The sequence below is a fragment of the Theropithecus gelada genome, chromosome 7b, assembly GCF_003255815.1.
Source record: "Theropithecus gelada isolate Dixy chromosome 7b, Tgel_1.0, whole genome shotgun sequence".
Taxonomy (NCBI): Eukaryota; Metazoa; Chordata; class Mammalia; order Primates; family Cercopithecidae; genus Theropithecus; species Theropithecus gelada.
This window is the reverse complement of record NC_037675.1, coordinates 76,290,617-76,308,684: the sequence shown is the minus strand read 5'-3', so window position 1 is coordinate 76,308,684 and position 18,068 is coordinate 76,290,617. Positions and strand designations below refer to the sequence as shown.

The 18,068-nt window shown below is 54.7% G+C and overlaps 1 protein-coding gene across 3 annotated transcripts; it reads left to right on the top strand.

The window, feature by feature from the left end:
- The first annotated feature begins 4,393 nt into the window (after positions 1-4,393).
- PGF (placental growth factor) lies at positions 4,394-18,006 on the top strand. 3 transcript variants are annotated; one of them, XM_025392906.1, is made up of 7 exons: positions 4,394-4,972; positions 6,196-6,235; positions 10,594-10,790; positions 11,562-11,638; positions 13,737-13,766; positions 13,870-13,932; positions 17,106-18,006. In XM_025392906.1, the coding sequence occupies exons 1-7, from the start codon at positions 4,898-4,900 to the stop codon at positions 17,131-17,133; spliced, it is 510 nt and encodes a 169-aa protein (XP_025248691.1). In that variant the 5' UTR covers positions 4,394-4,897; the 3' UTR covers positions 17,134-18,006. The 3 variants fall into 3 exon arrangements, with proteins under 3 accessions (XP_025248691.1, XP_025248690.1, XP_025248692.1); XM_025392905.1 differs by having other exon boundaries at positions 6,193-6,235; XM_025392907.1 differs by lacking the exon at positions 13,870-13,932 and having other exon boundaries at positions 6,193-6,235.
- The last annotated feature ends 62 nt before the right edge of the window (positions 18,007-18,068 follow it).

Genomic DNA, 18,068 nt, shown 5'->3' with positions numbered 1-18,068 from the left:
GAGGTTGGGGTGGATCCACAGGAAATCGCAGCCCAGGAGGCAGGGGGAGAAGGCAAAGGAGCTCAACCAAGCATCTGCTTGCTGGCAGCTTTGAATAGCTGCTGCCTATAATGTAGGTTCAGTCTATAAAATGAAAAGGCTGTTGGCCCAGAGCTGCCCACTGTTGCCCTTTCTACCAGCCAGGATGAGGAAGATTTTAATCCTTGGATGCTACACTTCTCAGCCACCCAAGTCCGGGACTCAGGAACAAGGTCAGAGGCAGAGGGTGTTTACCCAGGACCACTTGAGACACCTCTCCAGAGGCAGGTGCTGAACTGTCATTAGGAGAGGACAAGTCATCACTAGGGAAAAGTTCAGAGGGCCAAGACAACAAAGAGACTAGAAAATGGGAAAATGGCTAGAAAATGGGAAAATGAGTCAGGAAGCTGAAAACCTACAAGCTGGGATGGGTTGGGGCAGGTGTTTCAGGCTAACACCATGACTAATAGTATGGGAAATTGTGTTTGCAGGATGCCTTGGGGGCCAGGGGCTGGCCTGCAGACTGGAAGCCATGACTGCTCAGAGTCCACTACATTGTTGTGGCCCAGTGTTTCTACAGCCAGCCCCCCATGTTTATCTGTATCTGCCCGACTCCCCACATAAGAGTCAGCTCCTGAGATCAGGGCTCCTTCCTTCCACACATCAACCATCCCAAGTTTGTCAAGCATCCATTCTGCTCCAGCATGGGGAAGACCCAGAAACAGTTCAAGACTTCAGCCCTTACCTTCAACGTCCTTGCAGTAAGATTAGGAGCTAGGGCTTAGGTTCACTGGAAGGACCTTTGGAGAAAGATCTCAGCTTGATCACCATCACTGTTCCTTTTTTAGTAGCTAAACAACTATTGGAAAATTACATAAACTCCCTGGGCCTCCATCTTTCCATCTTCAAAATGGAAATAATTAAAACCTACCACTACAGGGTTGTGATCAGAATTCAAAGAGTCAAGGTGGTTAGAGCACCAGGCACACTGTTTGGCATATAATAGGTGTTCAATAAATATTACTTCTCTCCCTGAAACAACAGCAAGTGATTGTGGTGATAAACAGTTAAACTAAGTGTTGAGTTGGGGGCACTGACTGCCACCCCTAAGCCCCTGAGTCTACTTCCAGGGCCTCAGTGACAGTTGAGGATTGAGAGACTGCACCGTGATGGTGAGAATTAGTGTTTGTGTGCACCTATGCAAATCACTCCATTTTTTCCCTCCACTGCCACAGGCAGAAGCATAAGATTCTTTATTTTCTATCTCATGTCCATGCTACAGCACTCTGCTCTGTAACTGTAGTTGGTTTTTTTGGGGGGGGTTTTTTTGAGGGTTTTTTTTTTTTTTTTGAGACGGAGTCCTGCTTTGTCACACGGACTGGAGTGCAGTGGCACAATCTCGGCCCCCTGAAACCTTTGCCTCCTGAGTTCAAGGGATTCTCCTGCCTCAGCCTGCCGAGTAGCTGGGATTACAGGCATCTCCCACCACGCTCAGCTAATTTTTGTATTTTAAGTAGAGATAGGGTTTTATCATGTTTGCCAGGCTGGTCTCGAACTCCTAACCTCAGGTGATCTGTCCTCCTCGACCTCCCAAAGTGCTGGGATTACAGGCGTGAGCCACTGCATTCAGTCTAACTGTAGTATTTTTATTTCTCTAATACAAGTCAAAAATTAAATTAGAAATCATGCCCAATTGCTACCATTTTTTGCACCACAGGTGCTTTCTTAGTCCTCACACAACCCTATGAGATAAGTACAGTTATTATTCCCACTCTTACAGATGGAGGAAGCTGGGGCTCTGAAAACAAAGGAAATTGTTTGAGGCAATGTGGCTGGTCAATAGTGGGGCCACTGTACAAAGGAGCACAGCCTAGGCAAGATGGCAAGACCCTGTCTTTACATAAAAAAAAAAAGTTTTTAAATTAACTGGGCATGGTAACACACACCTGTAGTCCCAGTTATTCTGGAGGCTGAGGCGGGAGGATCCCTTGAGCCCAGGAGTTGGAGGCTGCATTGAGCGGTGATCACACCAATGCACTGCAGCCTGGGAGAGAGAGCAAGACCTTGTCTCTAAAAATTTAAATTTAAATTTAGAAAATTTAAAAAAAAAGTGGGGGAGCAGAACTACTAGCACAGCTGCTCTGGACTGGATGTGAGCAAGAACAAACTTTGATTCAATCCATGGAAATGTTAGCGTCTCCTTGGTCTCTGCCACTGAGCCTACCCTAGGCTAATTCATCTCACAACCCAGGAAGCTGGGTTTAGAAGGGTATGGTCCCCAATTTAGTGATGAAGGACTGAGGTGCACTTGTGGGAACCACAGACTTCACCCAAAGTGTGGAGTTCACTCAGGAAAGAGAACTTCGGCATCCCCAGCCATCGGTATCCCCCCACTCCATTAACGTAAACTTAGAGAGACCCTCCGTATCATATCCCTAGCACCTAGAACAGTGCCTGGAGCATAGTAGGGCTCAGGCAACACTTGCCAAATGAAAAAACAAATTAATGAATACAGGCTGGGTGCGTCTGGCCAACATGACAAAAACCTGTCTCTACTAAAAATACAGAAATTAGCCAGGCATGGTGGTGTACACCTGGAATCCCAGCTACTTGGGAGGCTGAGGCATAAGAATCGCTTGAACCCATGAGGCAGATGTTGCAGTGAGCCAAGATTGCACCATTGTCCACCAGCCTAGGCAACAGAGCAAGACTGCCTCAGAAAAAAAAATACAAACTCATACACAAAAGACACATCCCATGCATAAGTGCTAGAAACACTCAGTTACAGATAAGCATATATAATGAAGATACTTAAGCACATGCACACACAGTTGTGCACAATACACACCTGTGCCCACATACACAAATCCATACCCAAACTAAAGACACACACAAACACATGCATATGTACACAAAGATGTTATGGGCAACATATACAATACAGATATGCACAAACACACACCTACTCACCTGCATACACATGCACAGTGACCCTCCACAATGATCCCGGGCCCAGGAAGGGGTTTGTCTACCCCAAGAACCCCAGCTTGTTTGAAGCTCATCAGAATATTCCTTGCAGACCCCACTTAGCTGGCTGGTGACTGGCCTCCACCTCCTGAACCTCCAGGCTTAGGGCCGGCCAGGCAAGCAGGCTGCATCTCTGGCAGCCCCTCGTGGGTGGGCAGGCAGGCAGGCAGCGGACACAGAGGTCACTGGGGTGAGAGCTGGGGCTGCCCTGGCCTCCCTGCTCCTGGCTGGAATGTAAGCTGTAGGGGCCACTTCCCAGGCCTCCCTCCTCCCCCACAGCCACCCACCAGCCCCAGGCCCAGCCCAACTCGTGACTCCCAATCCTGCCAGGTTCCTGCAGCTTGGGAGCTGGACACAGAAGGCAGTGAGAGGGGTGGTGGTAAAGAAAGATCCAGAACCAAGGGAGGGCACACACAAACGCACAGAGAGAGGCACGGTCTTCACCCACAGAGACAGATATACACAGGCAGGCATGCAGACTCACAGTCCCATTGAAAGATACACATTCAGACACTTCCAAACACACCCAGACACACAGTGGATACATACAAATCACACAAGAATACAGAGATATAGAGACCTGACCCCCACAGACAAATACAGAGTCGTATTTGGATGTACAGTAGTCACACGCACTCAGACCACACAGAGGCTCGGACACACAGCACACGTGGATATTCACAGACCCGCAAATGCCCGTGCACATGTGCAGATACACGCGGACCCCCGCGCAGCGAACAGTTCCTCCTCGACCAGGGACCAGGAGGAGATGCCTGGGTGAGGCCACAGGGAGGGTCTGAGAAGACTGTTTCCCAAGGAGGCAGCAGGCCTGATCCTCCAGTCAGGTGCCCTGAGGGGTTTCCTGTGGGCCGCCCACTGTGTCCATGCCTGGCTAGGAGGATGGTGGGTCGGGTGAGAGACGGTTCTGGAGTCACGTAGGGCTTGGGTTTTGTCTCTGCCAGTTTCTCGGACACACAGATGCGCGCACACACACAACACACATACACACTTTCCAAGAATGCCTATGTCCATTCGACATACGCAGGCAGGGGTGCTCTCGGAGCCTCGGTTTCTTCATCTATAAAACGGGGCTAGGAATCCCTTGGCCCCCGAGGTGTGTGGGCATGGCTGCCTTCCCAGGGATCCGGGACGGCCCTTCCTGCAGAGGCCGCTGGGACATGAGCCTTGACGGCTGACGCTGGGCTCCACACCTGCATGGTCCCATCCCAGGTGACGGCCCCGAGAGCCGAAGCGGGGCTGTAGGGGCTGTGGGCTCTGCGGGCGGGCGCGGCGTGGCCTGGGGAGCTGCGGGCTGGGCTCGTCGAGGCGTGCGGATCTGCCGAGCGCCCCTAGCAAGCACTGCGGGCTCCGGGGCTGCGGGCTGGCCGGGCGCTGCGGGAACTCGGCTCGGGAACCTCTTCTGCTGTGGGCGGGGCAGGCCCAGAGCCCCGCCCCAGCTCAGCCCCTGAAACCCAGGCGCGGGCCGGCTGCAGTCCCAGAAGGGAGCTGCTGTCTGCGGAAGAAACTGCATCTTCGGACGGCCGCCCAGCTGCGGGAGGACCTGGGGTGGCACTGGGCGCCCGACGGACCCTCCCTGGGACCCGCCTGCCCCTCGGCGCCCCGCCCCGCCGGACCGCTCCCGGTCGGGTTCCCCAGCCATAGCCTTACCTGCGGGCTCCTGACTCCCCACGGCTTCCAGAAGATGCTCGAACCACCGGCCGGGGCCTCGGGGCAGCAGTGAGGGGGGCGTCCAGCCGCCCACTCAGCTCTTCTGCTCCTGTGCCAGGGGCTCCCCGGGGGATGAGCATGGTGGTTTTCCTTCGGAGCCCCCTGGCTCGGGACGTCTGAGAAGATGCCGGCCATGAGGCTGTTCCCTTGCTTCCTGCAGCTCCTGGCTGGGCTGGCGCTGCCTGCTGTGCCCCCCCAGGTAAGAGCTACCCCCACCTAGCCCGGCTCCCCTGACCTCCCTATCCCAGCACTGGAAGCAGGGGACTCTGAAATCACAGACTTGCTCCAGGGAGCAGCAAATCCAAGGATGTCCACATACTTCCTAAAGGCCAGGCTGGACTTCTTTCCTTTGGGAAGAGACCTCAGGCTGGCTGTCCCCCAGGTCCTGGGGGCTGTCTTAGTGGGGGCAGGGAAGCCACAGGGAGGGAGGGAGGGAGGTTTCCTGTCTGGCCTCTGGAGCCCTGGTGGCTTTGCTAAAAGCATCTGTCCACTAATCCCAGGCGGGTCCCTGGCCTTGTGGTCAGGGTCGAGGCCCCATGGCCAACCAGGCGTCCCCAGGACCTCTGACCTGGCCTGGTGGGGGTGGTGGAGGAGCCAGCTGAAGAGGCTGATGGTGGGAAGGCTGGACCCTGCCCCCACCAGGGCTCAGGACTGAGCCGTGGGCTCCTGGGTGGGCTGGGGATGAGACAAGGGGTCTCGCTGTGCCTTTTCTCCTGGGTGGGTGGCCGGAGGTCCTGAGTGCAGGGCCTGGGGAAGTGAGCAGGGCCCTTTTCCCAGGAGCCGGGTGAGTCTGGCTGGGAGCCAGCTTGGGCAGTGAAATCCTGACAAAGCCAATGAGCTCCCTTCCCACTGTGTTGTCCCACTGCCCTGGGAGTCCCCAGCCCCAGCCCAAGAGTAGGAGTGGGCTGGGCAGTCCCTGAGGAGCCCGAGCAGCCCAGCCACCCGCCTGCCTGCTGCAGGGCTGGCCAGAGGTGTAACGTTACCGGCTGCACCAGCTCATGGCGCCACCCGCTCCAACCCCTCCGCTCCCACCAGCTGATCACCTCCCCCTGGGCTCTGGCACCCAGCCAAGGCGGGCTGTACAGGGCCCAGCAGGGTTGAACTGGGGGGGCTGGGTAGAAGGGAGACCCACAGGATTGGAAGATCTTTGGGACGCAGCAGGCCAAGGGTCTCCAAAAGCTTCTAGCCTCCCATCCTTTTCCAAATGAGGAAAACTGAGGCCAGAGAGGGGTGGGACCTAACCTATCTAGGGTCTGGTGAGTTTTTAGTTGTGCTCAGGCTGCTCTGAGACAGGGCAGAGCCTGTGCAGCAAGTGGGAAGGAATCCAGAGGGGCCCCTACCTTCCTGCCATCACACTTGGCCCAAGAGTGCAGAGCCCCAAGGTGTCCCAGGCTCATCTCTGTACCTTTCTGTCCACAGCAGTGGGCCTTGTCTGCTGGGAACGGCTCGTCAGAGGTGGAAGGTAAGCTGGCCAGGCTGGGGGTTTGCATGATCCCCAAGCCCCTCTCTTCCTTTCTCCCAAGCCCAGGCATGGCATAAAGTGTGGGTGCAGGTTGATAAAAGTTGGGGAGAGCCTACGAGCTAGATATCCTAGCTGATGACTTTGGCAGGGCCTAAGAGATCCCTTCATGGTGACCCAGAGACTAGAGAGGTGTGGGCTGGGGTCACCAGCACACAGAGAGTGGGACTGGGGCCAGTATAGCCAGGGTTCATCGAGCTGGCTCAGAGCCCTTCCCCAGCATGATTTAAGCGTATGGATGGGGTCTTGGAGGACAGAGTGGGGAGTGAGTGCCAGGGGCCAGAATGGGGGTCTGGGAGCTGGATGCAGTGTGCAGTCAAGAGGATCAGGAATGGGTGAGGGGCCCTCCCCAGCAGCCCAGCCCTGGTGGAACTGCCTGGATCTGACCATGCCTTTCCATTGATTATAAACAGACAGAACATGAATCGTGCCCTCCCTGGCCCCTCCACTCCCCGCCCTGGTTGCCTCAAGAGGGAATCTTCAAAGGGCAATGAGACGTTTGCCAAAGAGACATACGTGCAGAAGGCAGGAGGCCCATGCCAGGCCCCCTACCTCGCTCCTCCCTCCCTGCCTCTCCAAGACGTGCAGAGCGGCCACACGCCACCGCTGAGGCTTCCCCTGTGCCATGGGAGAGGGGGCATGTAGGGACATGCACACGCACACGCGTGATAGCCATCTGCGTGCTGGGAACACCCTCTGCTGGCCTTGCCTGCCTGGCAGCCCGCCTCTCCCAGGCCTGGCCGTACTCTGACACCTGAGGCTCAGGCCCCTAGACCCCTGAGCAGGTAGAGGAGGCAGCTGCCCTTGACTTCATGGATGCCTCCCTTGCTGTGCCTCTGGAACCAGCACAACATTATGCTCCTCTGGAACCAGCACAACATTATGGATTTGGGGAAGGACCCATCCCCTACCTCCACACTATCCCCTTTTTGGTGCTTTTAGTGTAGGTCAGGCCACAGCTACCAAAGATGCCTTAGCCTCAGTTTCCTCATCTGTAAAATGGGAGCCTTAGACTATGTGATGTCTATGGTTTCTTCTTTTTCCGAGATTGAAAAAGGGACCTGTTCTCTAACTCCAGGGAGGAGAGATGGGTGTACATATCACCCAGGATTCGAGGTGAGGAGGCCTGGAAGTGTAGATTCGTTAGGTCAGCTCTCCTGTCACACTTATCAGTCAGGGAGTGTGCAATCTGACCAGGAGAAGTACAATGAGCTTTGCACTCCAGCTCTCCAAATCTGAAAATGTCATCCCACCTATTAACACCAGAGCAAGAGGCAGCATGGCCAGCCATGGGCGTTGATTTTTACTATTACTATTCACAGGAACAGTGTTAGGCATTTTCTGTCATTCTGTTTTGACCACAGGCTGTGAAGTAGGAAGGCGATGTACTCCATTTTTACAGATGCAGGACCTGAGGCTCAGAGAGGCCCTGGGGGTCGCCCCAAGCCTCAGGCACTCCTCATGGATCTGGCAGAACCGAGTGCTCCCAATAGCTCCGTGGCTGATCAGGCATGAGCAGAGTGTCCCTTGTGGGAGGCTGTCTGTGTGCCCTGCCAGTGACCATGGAAAGGACACCTGTGGGCTTGGGCTGGTGGCCAGTGGCTCTGCCCAGCCCTGTGGCTCGTCCCCAGTGCCCTCCACAGAAACTTGCTCTCAGGATTAAGCATTTCTCTTCTGGAGTCTCCCCCATCCCAGGTGGTGGCAGGCAGGTGGGAGGCTCACTCTCAGGGCTGGCGAGAGAGCTGAGGGCCCACTCATGGCCTCAGGAGCAGCCCTGGGGACCACCCAGCTCTGGCAGTGCCTGAGGGGGCCACAGCTTCCCGTTGCTCTCACCCCCACCCCCTCCCGGAGCAGGTCTGGGGCCAGCGGAAGTGCTCTCAGGGACAGCTGAGCAGAGCTCTTTCCTGAGGGACATGGCCCACATCTGGGAGTGGTCACTGCACACTCCCTCAGCCTGGCCCCTCACCCAGCCCCTTTTGTTTCTCCCACACACCCATACGGGGGCCTTCAGGGATGAATTGCCCTCTTTCCTGGTGGCTGCCAGGTAAACCAGGCTCCAGCCCACCTCCTTCTCAGCCCTCCCGCAACGTGGTTCGGCCACGGGGCCGGGAAATTGGCAGATTCCAGGGTTTCAGGGACCCGGAGTCTGCATGGTGGGATGTGGGGTGAGGAAAGGAAATCCCTTCTGCCGCTGCCCAGGCCCAGCCAGTTCTGCCAAAGGTGGCCATGGCCCCGCAGCCCAGCTGGGTTGGCGTCTGTTTGCAGGATGGGAGGGGGCTGGGGTGCCCCTTCTCTGCTGCTGTCCCCTCGCTGATGACAGGTTCCAAGGCAGGAACCTGAATCTTCCGTGTTGTTTTGGCAGTTCGTTATTCCTCTGCTGTTATTTATGTTTTCCATAAAGGTGGAGATTAAACGTTCAGAGTCACGTAGTGCTCATGAAGATTTTAAACTAAACACACAGCTCAAGGAGCTGGTGATAGGGAGGTGCTCTCTGACCCTGGACTGCAAAGGCAGGCTTCCCTGTACTGTGGGCACCTTTGGGGAGAGAGGCCTTCTTTCCCACTGGGTTCCGGGGCAGTACCCGGGGCATGGAGTGGTAGAGTCAGGGGAGGCCTATGGATTCCCCCCACCGCCAGCCCCTAGCCCAGCCCTAGTGCCCTCTAAGCAGAGCAGGGTAGAGTGGAGCAGCAAACAAGCAGATAACACTGTTTATTGCCTCTATGACTGCCTAGCCAGCTCCACATGGACACACCGCCTCTGGGTATTTTCCACCAGTTTGCAGCCTTTCCCGAGGGCCTCTGCTAGGACTGAAGTTTATTTTTCTTCTGAGATTACCAGGAGGCGCATGTCCTCATAGGCTCAGTGGAATGGACTTTGGCCCCTTCTGCCTCCTAGGCAGAGGCCTGGAAGAAATGAGGGGTTGCTGGGAGAGGCCATTATTCCATGGCAGAGGCTGCAGGGCCCTGGTGAGCCAGCTCCTGATTCTTTCCAACTAGCTGATGATGACCATCAGATGCAGAGCAGGATGACCCAGACCCGGGGGCGTTTCTCTGTCCATGGTCTCCGGGCTGGGCTGGGTTGCAGGCACTGATTCACAGGCAGTTGGTCAGAAAGGGAAAGACCTTAGCAACCATTTATTCCCAACCTTCTTTTTTCCCACCTGAGGAAACTGATCTACCCAGAAAGGTTAACTGATCTCCCCAAGGTCACACAGCCAGTGTGGGGCTGGGACTGGAAGCCAGGTGTCTGACTCTGGCCACTCTCTGTGAGCCTCTATTTGGGGCCTGGTCCCAGGCCTTCACCCAAAAGAGCGGCATCTTTTGAGGGATTCCAGATCAGCCCTCAAAAGATCCCATCACGATCACCAGGACATCATGGGGGTCAGGGATGTCCCGGACGATCGTGGGTGAACTATCATCTAATCAACCAGGAATGACTTAGCCTGTGTTTACGGGTACATCCATCTCTGCCCTCATAGAGCCTCGGGTTGGTTGTAAAGGAGATAAGAGCCACCAGTGACAGAGATAAGACAACCCCTTGGGGCCAGGCCGTGCTCAAGGGAGGCTCATCTGTGCACACTGGAATTGCTGGGGAAGGCTTCAAAGAGGAGGTGGGGAGGCAGGCCTTGGAAAATGGCGAGTGGGCTTTATTTATTTGGATAGAAATGAGAGGAGGGGGAAGAAGAGCAGCTGTAGGGGCTGCAGAGTGCACAAGCCCAGAGCTGCGAGTGAATGCGGTGCTGCCGTGACTCACTGTGAGTGCTGGTTGGACTTAATGGAGAGGAGGGTCGGGCCACATTGCTGGATGTGGTCTTGGTTGCCAGGCAGAGGAGCTGGCACAGAGTGGAGCAGGAAATGAGGGAGCCGTGGAAGGTGTTTGAGCAGAGGAGTAAGGGAAGGCCAACCCTCCCTGCGTGACTCCAGAAATGACTGTTTTCTGCAAGTTCTCCCAGGTGGAGGAAGCACCAGTCGGGCTTGAGAAAGATCCAGAGGGCCTGGGCAGCTGCGGAGGCTACAATCCGCAAAGCTCCAGGGAGCCAAGGCAGATGTGGGTGCCTGAGTTGAGGACAGAGCAAAGCTTAGGGCCCTGAGAGATTCTGTTCCACGGGGATTTCCATCCAGCAGATGAGCTAAGGGGCCCACAGGCATTTCGGAGGGATCACATTAGGAATTCAGAGTTGAGGGAGCTCGGAAGGGGCTGGGGACTGAACCTGGAAGGCCAGCGGGGCCTTGGGAGCCAGGTTTAGGGCTTCGAGGGGCAGGTCTCTGCTGGCCTGACCCAGCCCCCTTGGCTCCTCGCAGTGGTGCCCTTCCAGGAAGTGTGGGGCCGCAGCTACTGCCGGGCGCTGGAGAGGCTGGTGGACATCGTGTCCGAGTACCCCAGCGAGGTGGAGCACATGTTCAGCCCATCGTGTGTCTCCCTGCTGCGCTGCACCGGCTGCTGTGGCGATGAGAACCTGCACTGTGTGCCGGTGGAGACGGTCAATGTCACCATGCAGGTAGGTCCACACCCGGCCCAGGGGGCCACCGAATCTGCCCACTAGAAGGGACCTGGAGAGGGAAGAAGATAGGCCCAGGTCCCAGGACTGGAGCCTGATTCCCAGGCCTGTGCTTCTACTACCCCAGCCCAGGGCCCTTCCTTCCTGAGCCCCCCGATGGCTCTGAGCCCACTCACCTCCACCCCCACCAGTTTTCTCAGCCTCATGCTGAGCCCTATCCCAACACTCAGGGTGTCTAGTTAAAGCTGGAAAGAAATCTGCTTGTATTAAAGTCCCTGTTGACACCAGGAGCATTTGGTGCCTTTTCAAGCAAGTGCAGCTTACGTGTCACACACGCAGTGTTTTATTGAGCACTTACTGAGTAATGCCAAGCACTGTCCTAGGCGTGCCACAAGTGGTACATCATTCAGTCCTTCAAGGCTGGTGTCATTCCCATTTCACAGATGGGGAACTCGAGGTTCAGAGATGTTATTTCACTTGTTCAGCAGGTAAAAGAGTCAAGATCTGAACACGGGTCTCTGACTCCAGAACATGGCCCCCTTCCTGCACTATTGCTGTGCTAGTGCCCCCTGGGTAAGGAGGGACAGCGGCCTCCCTCAGGTCCCCACGCAGCTGAGAGAGCCGTTTGCCTCACGATGAGAGTGGAGTGAGGGCCTGTAGTCCACAGGCTACAGGAAACAGAATCGGGTTCTCCTTACAAGGAGAGAGAGAAGAGTACGGGAAACTCATGGGCCACTCCCCAATCCAGGCATCAACTCTTTCTTCCTTCAGCTCCTAAAGATCCGCTCTGGGGACCGGCCCTCCTACGTGGAGCTGACGTTCTCTCAGCACGTGCGTTGCGAGTGCCGGTAGGTCTCTGGGGTGGGGCGGGTAGCAGGGAAAGGCCCCCGTGCTCTTGGCACCCTCAGCAAAGATGGGTCCCAGGGCAGAGGCAAAGGCTGCCCCATCCCCGCTGCGGGCTGTACTTTTTTCCAGGCTGAGGGAGACCAAGAGGGCAGGACCAGGCAGGGGTGGCTGCCATTCATTTTGTCCCCCGACCAGCCAGTTTTGCCGAGGGAGCTGGTCCCAGCAGCTGGGGTACAGCTGTTGACATACTGCAAGGGAAGAGAGAGCGTGGGTCCCTCCCAGCCTCGCTGGGGTTTGGTGCGTGTCATTCCCCTTCTCTGGGACGGGAGGCAGCTGCCACGGGCCTCTGAAAGAGGTCCCTGGAGGCAAAGACATTGCAAGTCTGAACTTAGTTCTGGGCCAAGCTGCATGCCCACAGGAGGGGGCAAACTGGGCTGAGAAGCAGCAAGAAGGACAAGCTCGGGTAGGAGAAAGGGGGCAGAAGAAGGGTGACACTGTGGCTTCCCTGATGATACAGCACCCCGCTACGGCCCCTCCCAATCCACAGAACCTCTGACTAGCACCAGTCTTGCTGCCTGTGCCGGGGACACTTGGAACATTGGTTAGCAGGAGCAACAGGCCTGGCACTGCCAACGAGGTTCAGAGAAGAGAAAAATGGGCTGAGCTGTTGCTCCTGGTACCACTGGGCCATGGATGAAGGCACCAGACTAGAAGTCCAGAGCCCTAGCCAGGGGCAGGAGGAGGGAAGACTACCACTTATTGTGTACCCATTTTGTGCCTAGCCCTGCAGGAGGCACTTGATTGTTTCTCATTTAGTCACATGCATTTATTGAGCACCTACTGCATGCCGGGCATTGTCCTAGATGGGATGCAGTGGTGGGCAAGGTCCCTGCTCTCATAACAACCCTGGGAGGTAGATCCTATTGTCATCCCTGTTTTATAGATGAGAAAATCAAGGCTCAATACAGTTTCATGATTTATCACAACTAGTGAGTGTGGGAGGAGGGATTCTGAGCCCTGACCTAAATCCTAAGCCTTCATGCTACCTCTCATGGCCGTGACCACTTTTCTAATAGCTCCCAGGCTTAGCCTAGCCTTCTGGGCAGGGCTATCGCTGCCCCTTTTGTTGGAGTGTTGGAGGCCCTGCCTCAACTTGTTTCCACCCGTCCCTCCAAGCCAGAGCTTATCCATATAATAGCTCGGTAATGAACCCTCCTGGGTGCAATGCTGGCTGGTGACCCAGAGTCACCTTCTACATCCCCTTTACCCTGACAGCCACTCTTTGGGGGCAGGCAGATGAAGAGACTGAGGTTCCAAGAGTGTCTCTCACTTGCCCAATATGGAGAGGTACAACCAGACAGTCCCAAGAGGCCCTGGTACCTTGCCGTGGCTCCCAAGGGAGGAACCAGCCGAGGGTAGCATGTCCTGGCCCCAAAGCTGACGGCTACCATGCTGGCCCATGTCTCCACCCACTATTCCCAGGAAAGACTAAGGCCCTGTCCCCTGCCAGGAGCCAGGCAACAGGGACACCTTTCTTCTGGCTTCTGGGCCAACAGCCATAGCCCTGGGAGGCAGAGCCCAGACATGCCTGGTGACTTCAGGACTGATGCCCCCTCCCTTCCTCCCACCCCGCCGCTCACTCCCCATGTTGTTCCGGGTGGAGTGGGGGCTGTGCCCTGACAGGCAACCAGTCCACTGCCCGGCCATCGTGTCCTGTCCCTGAGGAAATTCCCAGAGTGCACCCTGGAAGGAAGGGAAAAAAGCAGACAAAGAAAGTGAGAAAGAAAAAGCAGCAGAGAACAGACAGAAACGACCCCACATTTGATGCCAAGAGGCTGAGAAGTGCAGAAGCGGGTGGCAGGGGTCCCCAGGAGGTTGATTTGTCCCTCTTGCGGTAAGGTCACCGGAGCCTGGAGTGGGAGCGAAGCCCCAGGCTCTGGCCACCTCTCCCTTGCCAGCTCCATGCTACCCCCTAGTGGCCTCAGTGTCAGCTGCAGGACCAGGACTTGGGATGTCAGAGGGGACCTATCCGGGCGGCAGGGAGCCCCACTTATTGCTTTCCTAACGGTCCTCTGCCCCTCTCTCTGTCTGTTTCCCTAGGCCTCTGCGGGAGAAGATGAAGCCAGAAAGGTAAGTGGTTTGGCTGGGGCTCGGGGCTATTCTCGGGCCTGCCAGCCTCTGTCCTAGCATGGGGGTCCCCAGCCACCTTGTCCTGACGCTTGGCTTATTGCAGGAGGAGACCCAAGGGCAGGGGGAAGAGGAGGAGAGAGAAGCAGAGGCCCACAGACTGCCACCTGTGAGTGCGCGGGGTCCCAGGGATGGCAAGGAGGCTGGGCCCGAGGGGAGCCCCGCCCTGCCGCCAGGGTTAGGCTGGGGAGCGGGAGAGGCAGGACTGAGGCCAGTCTTGGGGGCAGGACAGGGAGCCTCACCTCCTCAAGACTCTAGGGCCCAGGAAGCATCAGTGGACCTTGGTTTTTGTCCCGGCTTAGCCCTAGGTTTCCATTGACCTTGGACAAATCATTTCACCTTTGTGAGCCTAGCTTTTCTCTGTGTAGAATGAGGGGCAGGAGGTCCAGCAAACATTTAGTCACCCTACAAACATTTACTGAGCACTTCCTGTGTGTCAGGTACATCTGTGAGCAAACAAACAGGATTCCTGCACTAGGGAAACTAGAATTTCCCTTCTAGTGATGAGAAGTCTGTCATCAGCTGAGATGTTATCTGGGGCGACTTCCTAGTAGCCCTGGGGAACATGCGCCCCTCTCCGCGGGCTCCCGGGAGCATTGCTGCTTCGGGTCCCCTTGCTGCTTCTAACCCACTTCATGCCTGGTGGGCAGCAGAATGGAGCCCAGGCCTGAGTGTGGCTGGGAGAGAAGGATGAGAGAAGGGAAAACCCAAATCTGTGACAGTAAATAGAAAAAATAAAATATTTCACATGCACAGTCCATCAGTCACACGGGGGCTGTCCTTTAGGGGCTAAGCCTCCCCCACGCACATGCCTCCAGGAAGTTATTTCATGCTATGGAGTGGAGTTGACCCAAGTCCTGACCCCATGAGCCCCACTCCATGAAGACAGGGATCCTGGGGAATGTGCCCCCTAGGGTTTATGCTCTCCTCTCTTTTCTGGGCCCACGCAGCAATTTGGGGAACAAGCTGGCAGTGAAGTCCATCCAGGTCCGCGTTACCAGCCGGCACCCCGAGGCAGAAAGTGTCCCATGGCTCCAATTCCCAAGGCAGCAGTCTTCAGACATTTCACTAGGGAATCCCCTGAAAGAATTTCAAAAGTGGCCAGGCGCGGTGGCTCACGCCTGTAATCCCAGCACGTTGGGAGGCCAAGGTAGGTGGATCACTTGAGGTCAGGAGTTTGAGACCAGCCTGACCAACATGGTGAAACCCCATCTCTACTAAAACTACAAAATTAGCTGGGCGTGTTGGTGCACGTCTGTAATCTCAGCTACTTGGGAGGCTGAGGCAGGAGAATCGCTTGAACCCAGGAGGCGGAGGTTGCAGTGAGCCGAGATCATGCCACTGCACTCCAGGCTGGGTGACAGAGCGAGACTCCATCTCAAAAAAAAAAGAATTCCAAAAGCTCATGTGCTCCCTTGCCCATTTTTAAGTTGACATTGAACATTTTCATCAGAATTATAAGTCAAGCCAGGCTCAGTAGCTCATGCCTGTAATTCCAGCAGTTTGGGAGGCTGAGGCAAGTGGATTGCTTGAGGCCAGGAGTTCAAGACCAGCCTGGGCAACATGGTGAAACCTTGTCTCTACAAAAAAATACAAAAACTAGATGGACATGGTGCCATGTGCCTGTAGTCCCAACTACTCAGGAGGCTGAGGTGGGAGGATCACCTGAGCCTGGGAGGTCAAGGCTGCAGTGAGCTGGGATCTATCCACTGCACTTCAGCCTGGGTGACAGAGCAAGAACCTGTCTCAAAAAAAAAAAAGTATAAGTCATTACAAAGGATACACTTTCTGGCATATTATAAATATCAATATTTTAATACAAAGCTATTATATAACACTCTCCAGGTGTATCCTAATACGCCGTTTTAATGTTATACTTACCATCATGTACTTTTAAGAAAATGAATAAGCAAAAAAAAAAAAAAAAAAAATACACGAACACCTCCTTTCATAACCCTTTGTATATTTACATTGTTTCTTTTTTCCTGGAACTTGTATTTCCATTTCACTCCCCACCCCCTAGAATTTCAGCCTAGTGTAATAGTACTTTTAATTTTCAGAAGGCTTTTATTGATTACCTTGTCATATTTATCTGCCACAAAAAAATGATATATGAGTTTGAATTATTTTAAATTTCCTGTGAGCATAAACCTAAATTAAATTTTCTCCTGAAATAAATTATCAAAATAATTCTTAGCAGCACCATTTGGTCAAAACAGCACAAATATGTCCTGTTTTAATAAATGTTCAACGTAAAAATACGATCAATTTGATTGGGAATGCATCTCAATGAGATGGATGTGGCTACCTCGTTTCAATTAGTAAATGAATCCATTAATGAATGTTATTTCCTGCCAGACTGAGACAGACTTCTGCATTAATTTAATTCCTGTTTATCATTTTTTTATTGATGAGAAGGTTGAGAAACCATGTTCACATAAATAAGTAAATGAGACTAGATGTCACTCAAGTACTTGAACTCCTTCCAAGTTATTTGCCAGAAATCTCAAGGTGCTCTGCTAAGAACAGATTACTTCTCATGATATCCTGGCTGACAATTTGGTTAAGCTGTTCTTCAGTTTTGTTGAAAGCCTTGGTTACCCAGTCATTAGCCATATTTTCTTTCTCAAGACCTACACCAATATCTCAAATTGTTCTTTTTTTCATGTCCCCAGAATACTTTTACCTGGCAGCAAAGCACTTTATAAGGATTTAGAATGAGCAAGATGTGTTGTGGCTAGAGAAGCAGATCTCAGCCACTGTCTCACAAAAATAATTTTAAGGCAATGCAGACCTGGAGGCTGAAAATGGATTTCTTTAAATCCATCGGTACTCAGTCCTCACGTGCGTCTAGTGGTACCCGTTCCCCTGTTTGGAGACTGCTGTCTTAGGGTAATCAGAGGCATGATTGCATGGAGTATGATTAGGTTCACATGTGGCTCTGTCACCAACTGGCCATGTGACCACAGGCAAGCTTCTTTACCTCTCTGGGCCTCAGTTTCCTAATCTCCACAAGAATAATCAGGGTGCCTTCCTCATGGAAGGTTGTTGAGGGTTAAGAAGACAGTGCTTGGCACAGGGCTGGGCACCTGGGTAAGTGCTTGGTGAAGGGTAGCTCCCAGCTTCTCCTCAGCTTGGGGCAAGCAGGAACTCAGGAGTGCTGGGCCCTCCCCATGCTCCCTGCCCAAGCTCCTCCTCTGGCCCTGCCCCTCCTCCATAGGAGGAGACTGCGCCCTCCACAGCATGCTGATACCCGCCCCATCTGTGCTTGGTCTCTGGCAGGTGCGGCGATGCTGTTCCCCGGAGGTAACCAGCCCCTTGGAGGAGAGAGACCCCGCATCCCCGGCTCGTGTATTTATTACCGTCACACTCTCAGTGACTCCTGCTGGTACCTGCCCTCTATTTATTAGCCAACTGTTTCCCTGCTGAATGCCTCGCTCCCTCCAAGACGGGGGGCAGGGAGGGACAGGACCGTCAGGAATTCAGTGCCTTCAACAACGTGAGAGAAAGAGAGAAGCCAGCCACAGACCCTTGGGAGCTTCTGCTTCGGAAGAAGCAAGACGCGTGGCCTCGCGAGGGGCAAGCTAGGCCCCAGAGGCCCTGGAGGTCTCTAGGGGCCTGGAGAAGGAAAGAAGGGGGCCCTGCTGCCTGTTCTTGGGCCTCAGGCTCTGCACAGACAAGCAGCCCTTGCTTTCGGAGCTCCTGTCCAAAGTAGGGATGAGGAGCCTGCTGGGGGTGCCACGGCCTGGCTGGTGGGAAGGCCAGCAGCGGGCGGAGGGGATGCAGCCACTTCCCTCTCTTCTTCTGAAGATCAGAACGTTCAGCTCTGGAGAACAGTGGTTGTCTGGGGACTTTTGCCACTCCTTGTGCCCCGTGATCTCCCCCCACACTTTGCCATCTGCTTGTGCTGGGACATTGTTCTTTCCGACCAAGGTTCCACCACCCTGTCCCCTCTAAGAGACACATGCAGAGTGGGCCCCGGGCTGGACAAAGAGCTGCCTGGATGAGAAACAGCTCAGTCAGTGGGGATGAAGTCACCAGGGGAGGAGCCTGTGTGTCCCAGCTGAAGGCAGTGGCAGGGGAGCAGGTTCTCCGAGGGCCCTGGCACCCCCACAAGCTGTCCCTGCAGGGCCATCTGACTGCCAAGCCAGATTCTCTTGAATAAAGTATTCTAGTGTGGAAACGCTGATCTAGGGGGTGTGTCTGCTGGGGCAGTGAGCGTCAGCCGGAAACGGAAGCCACACA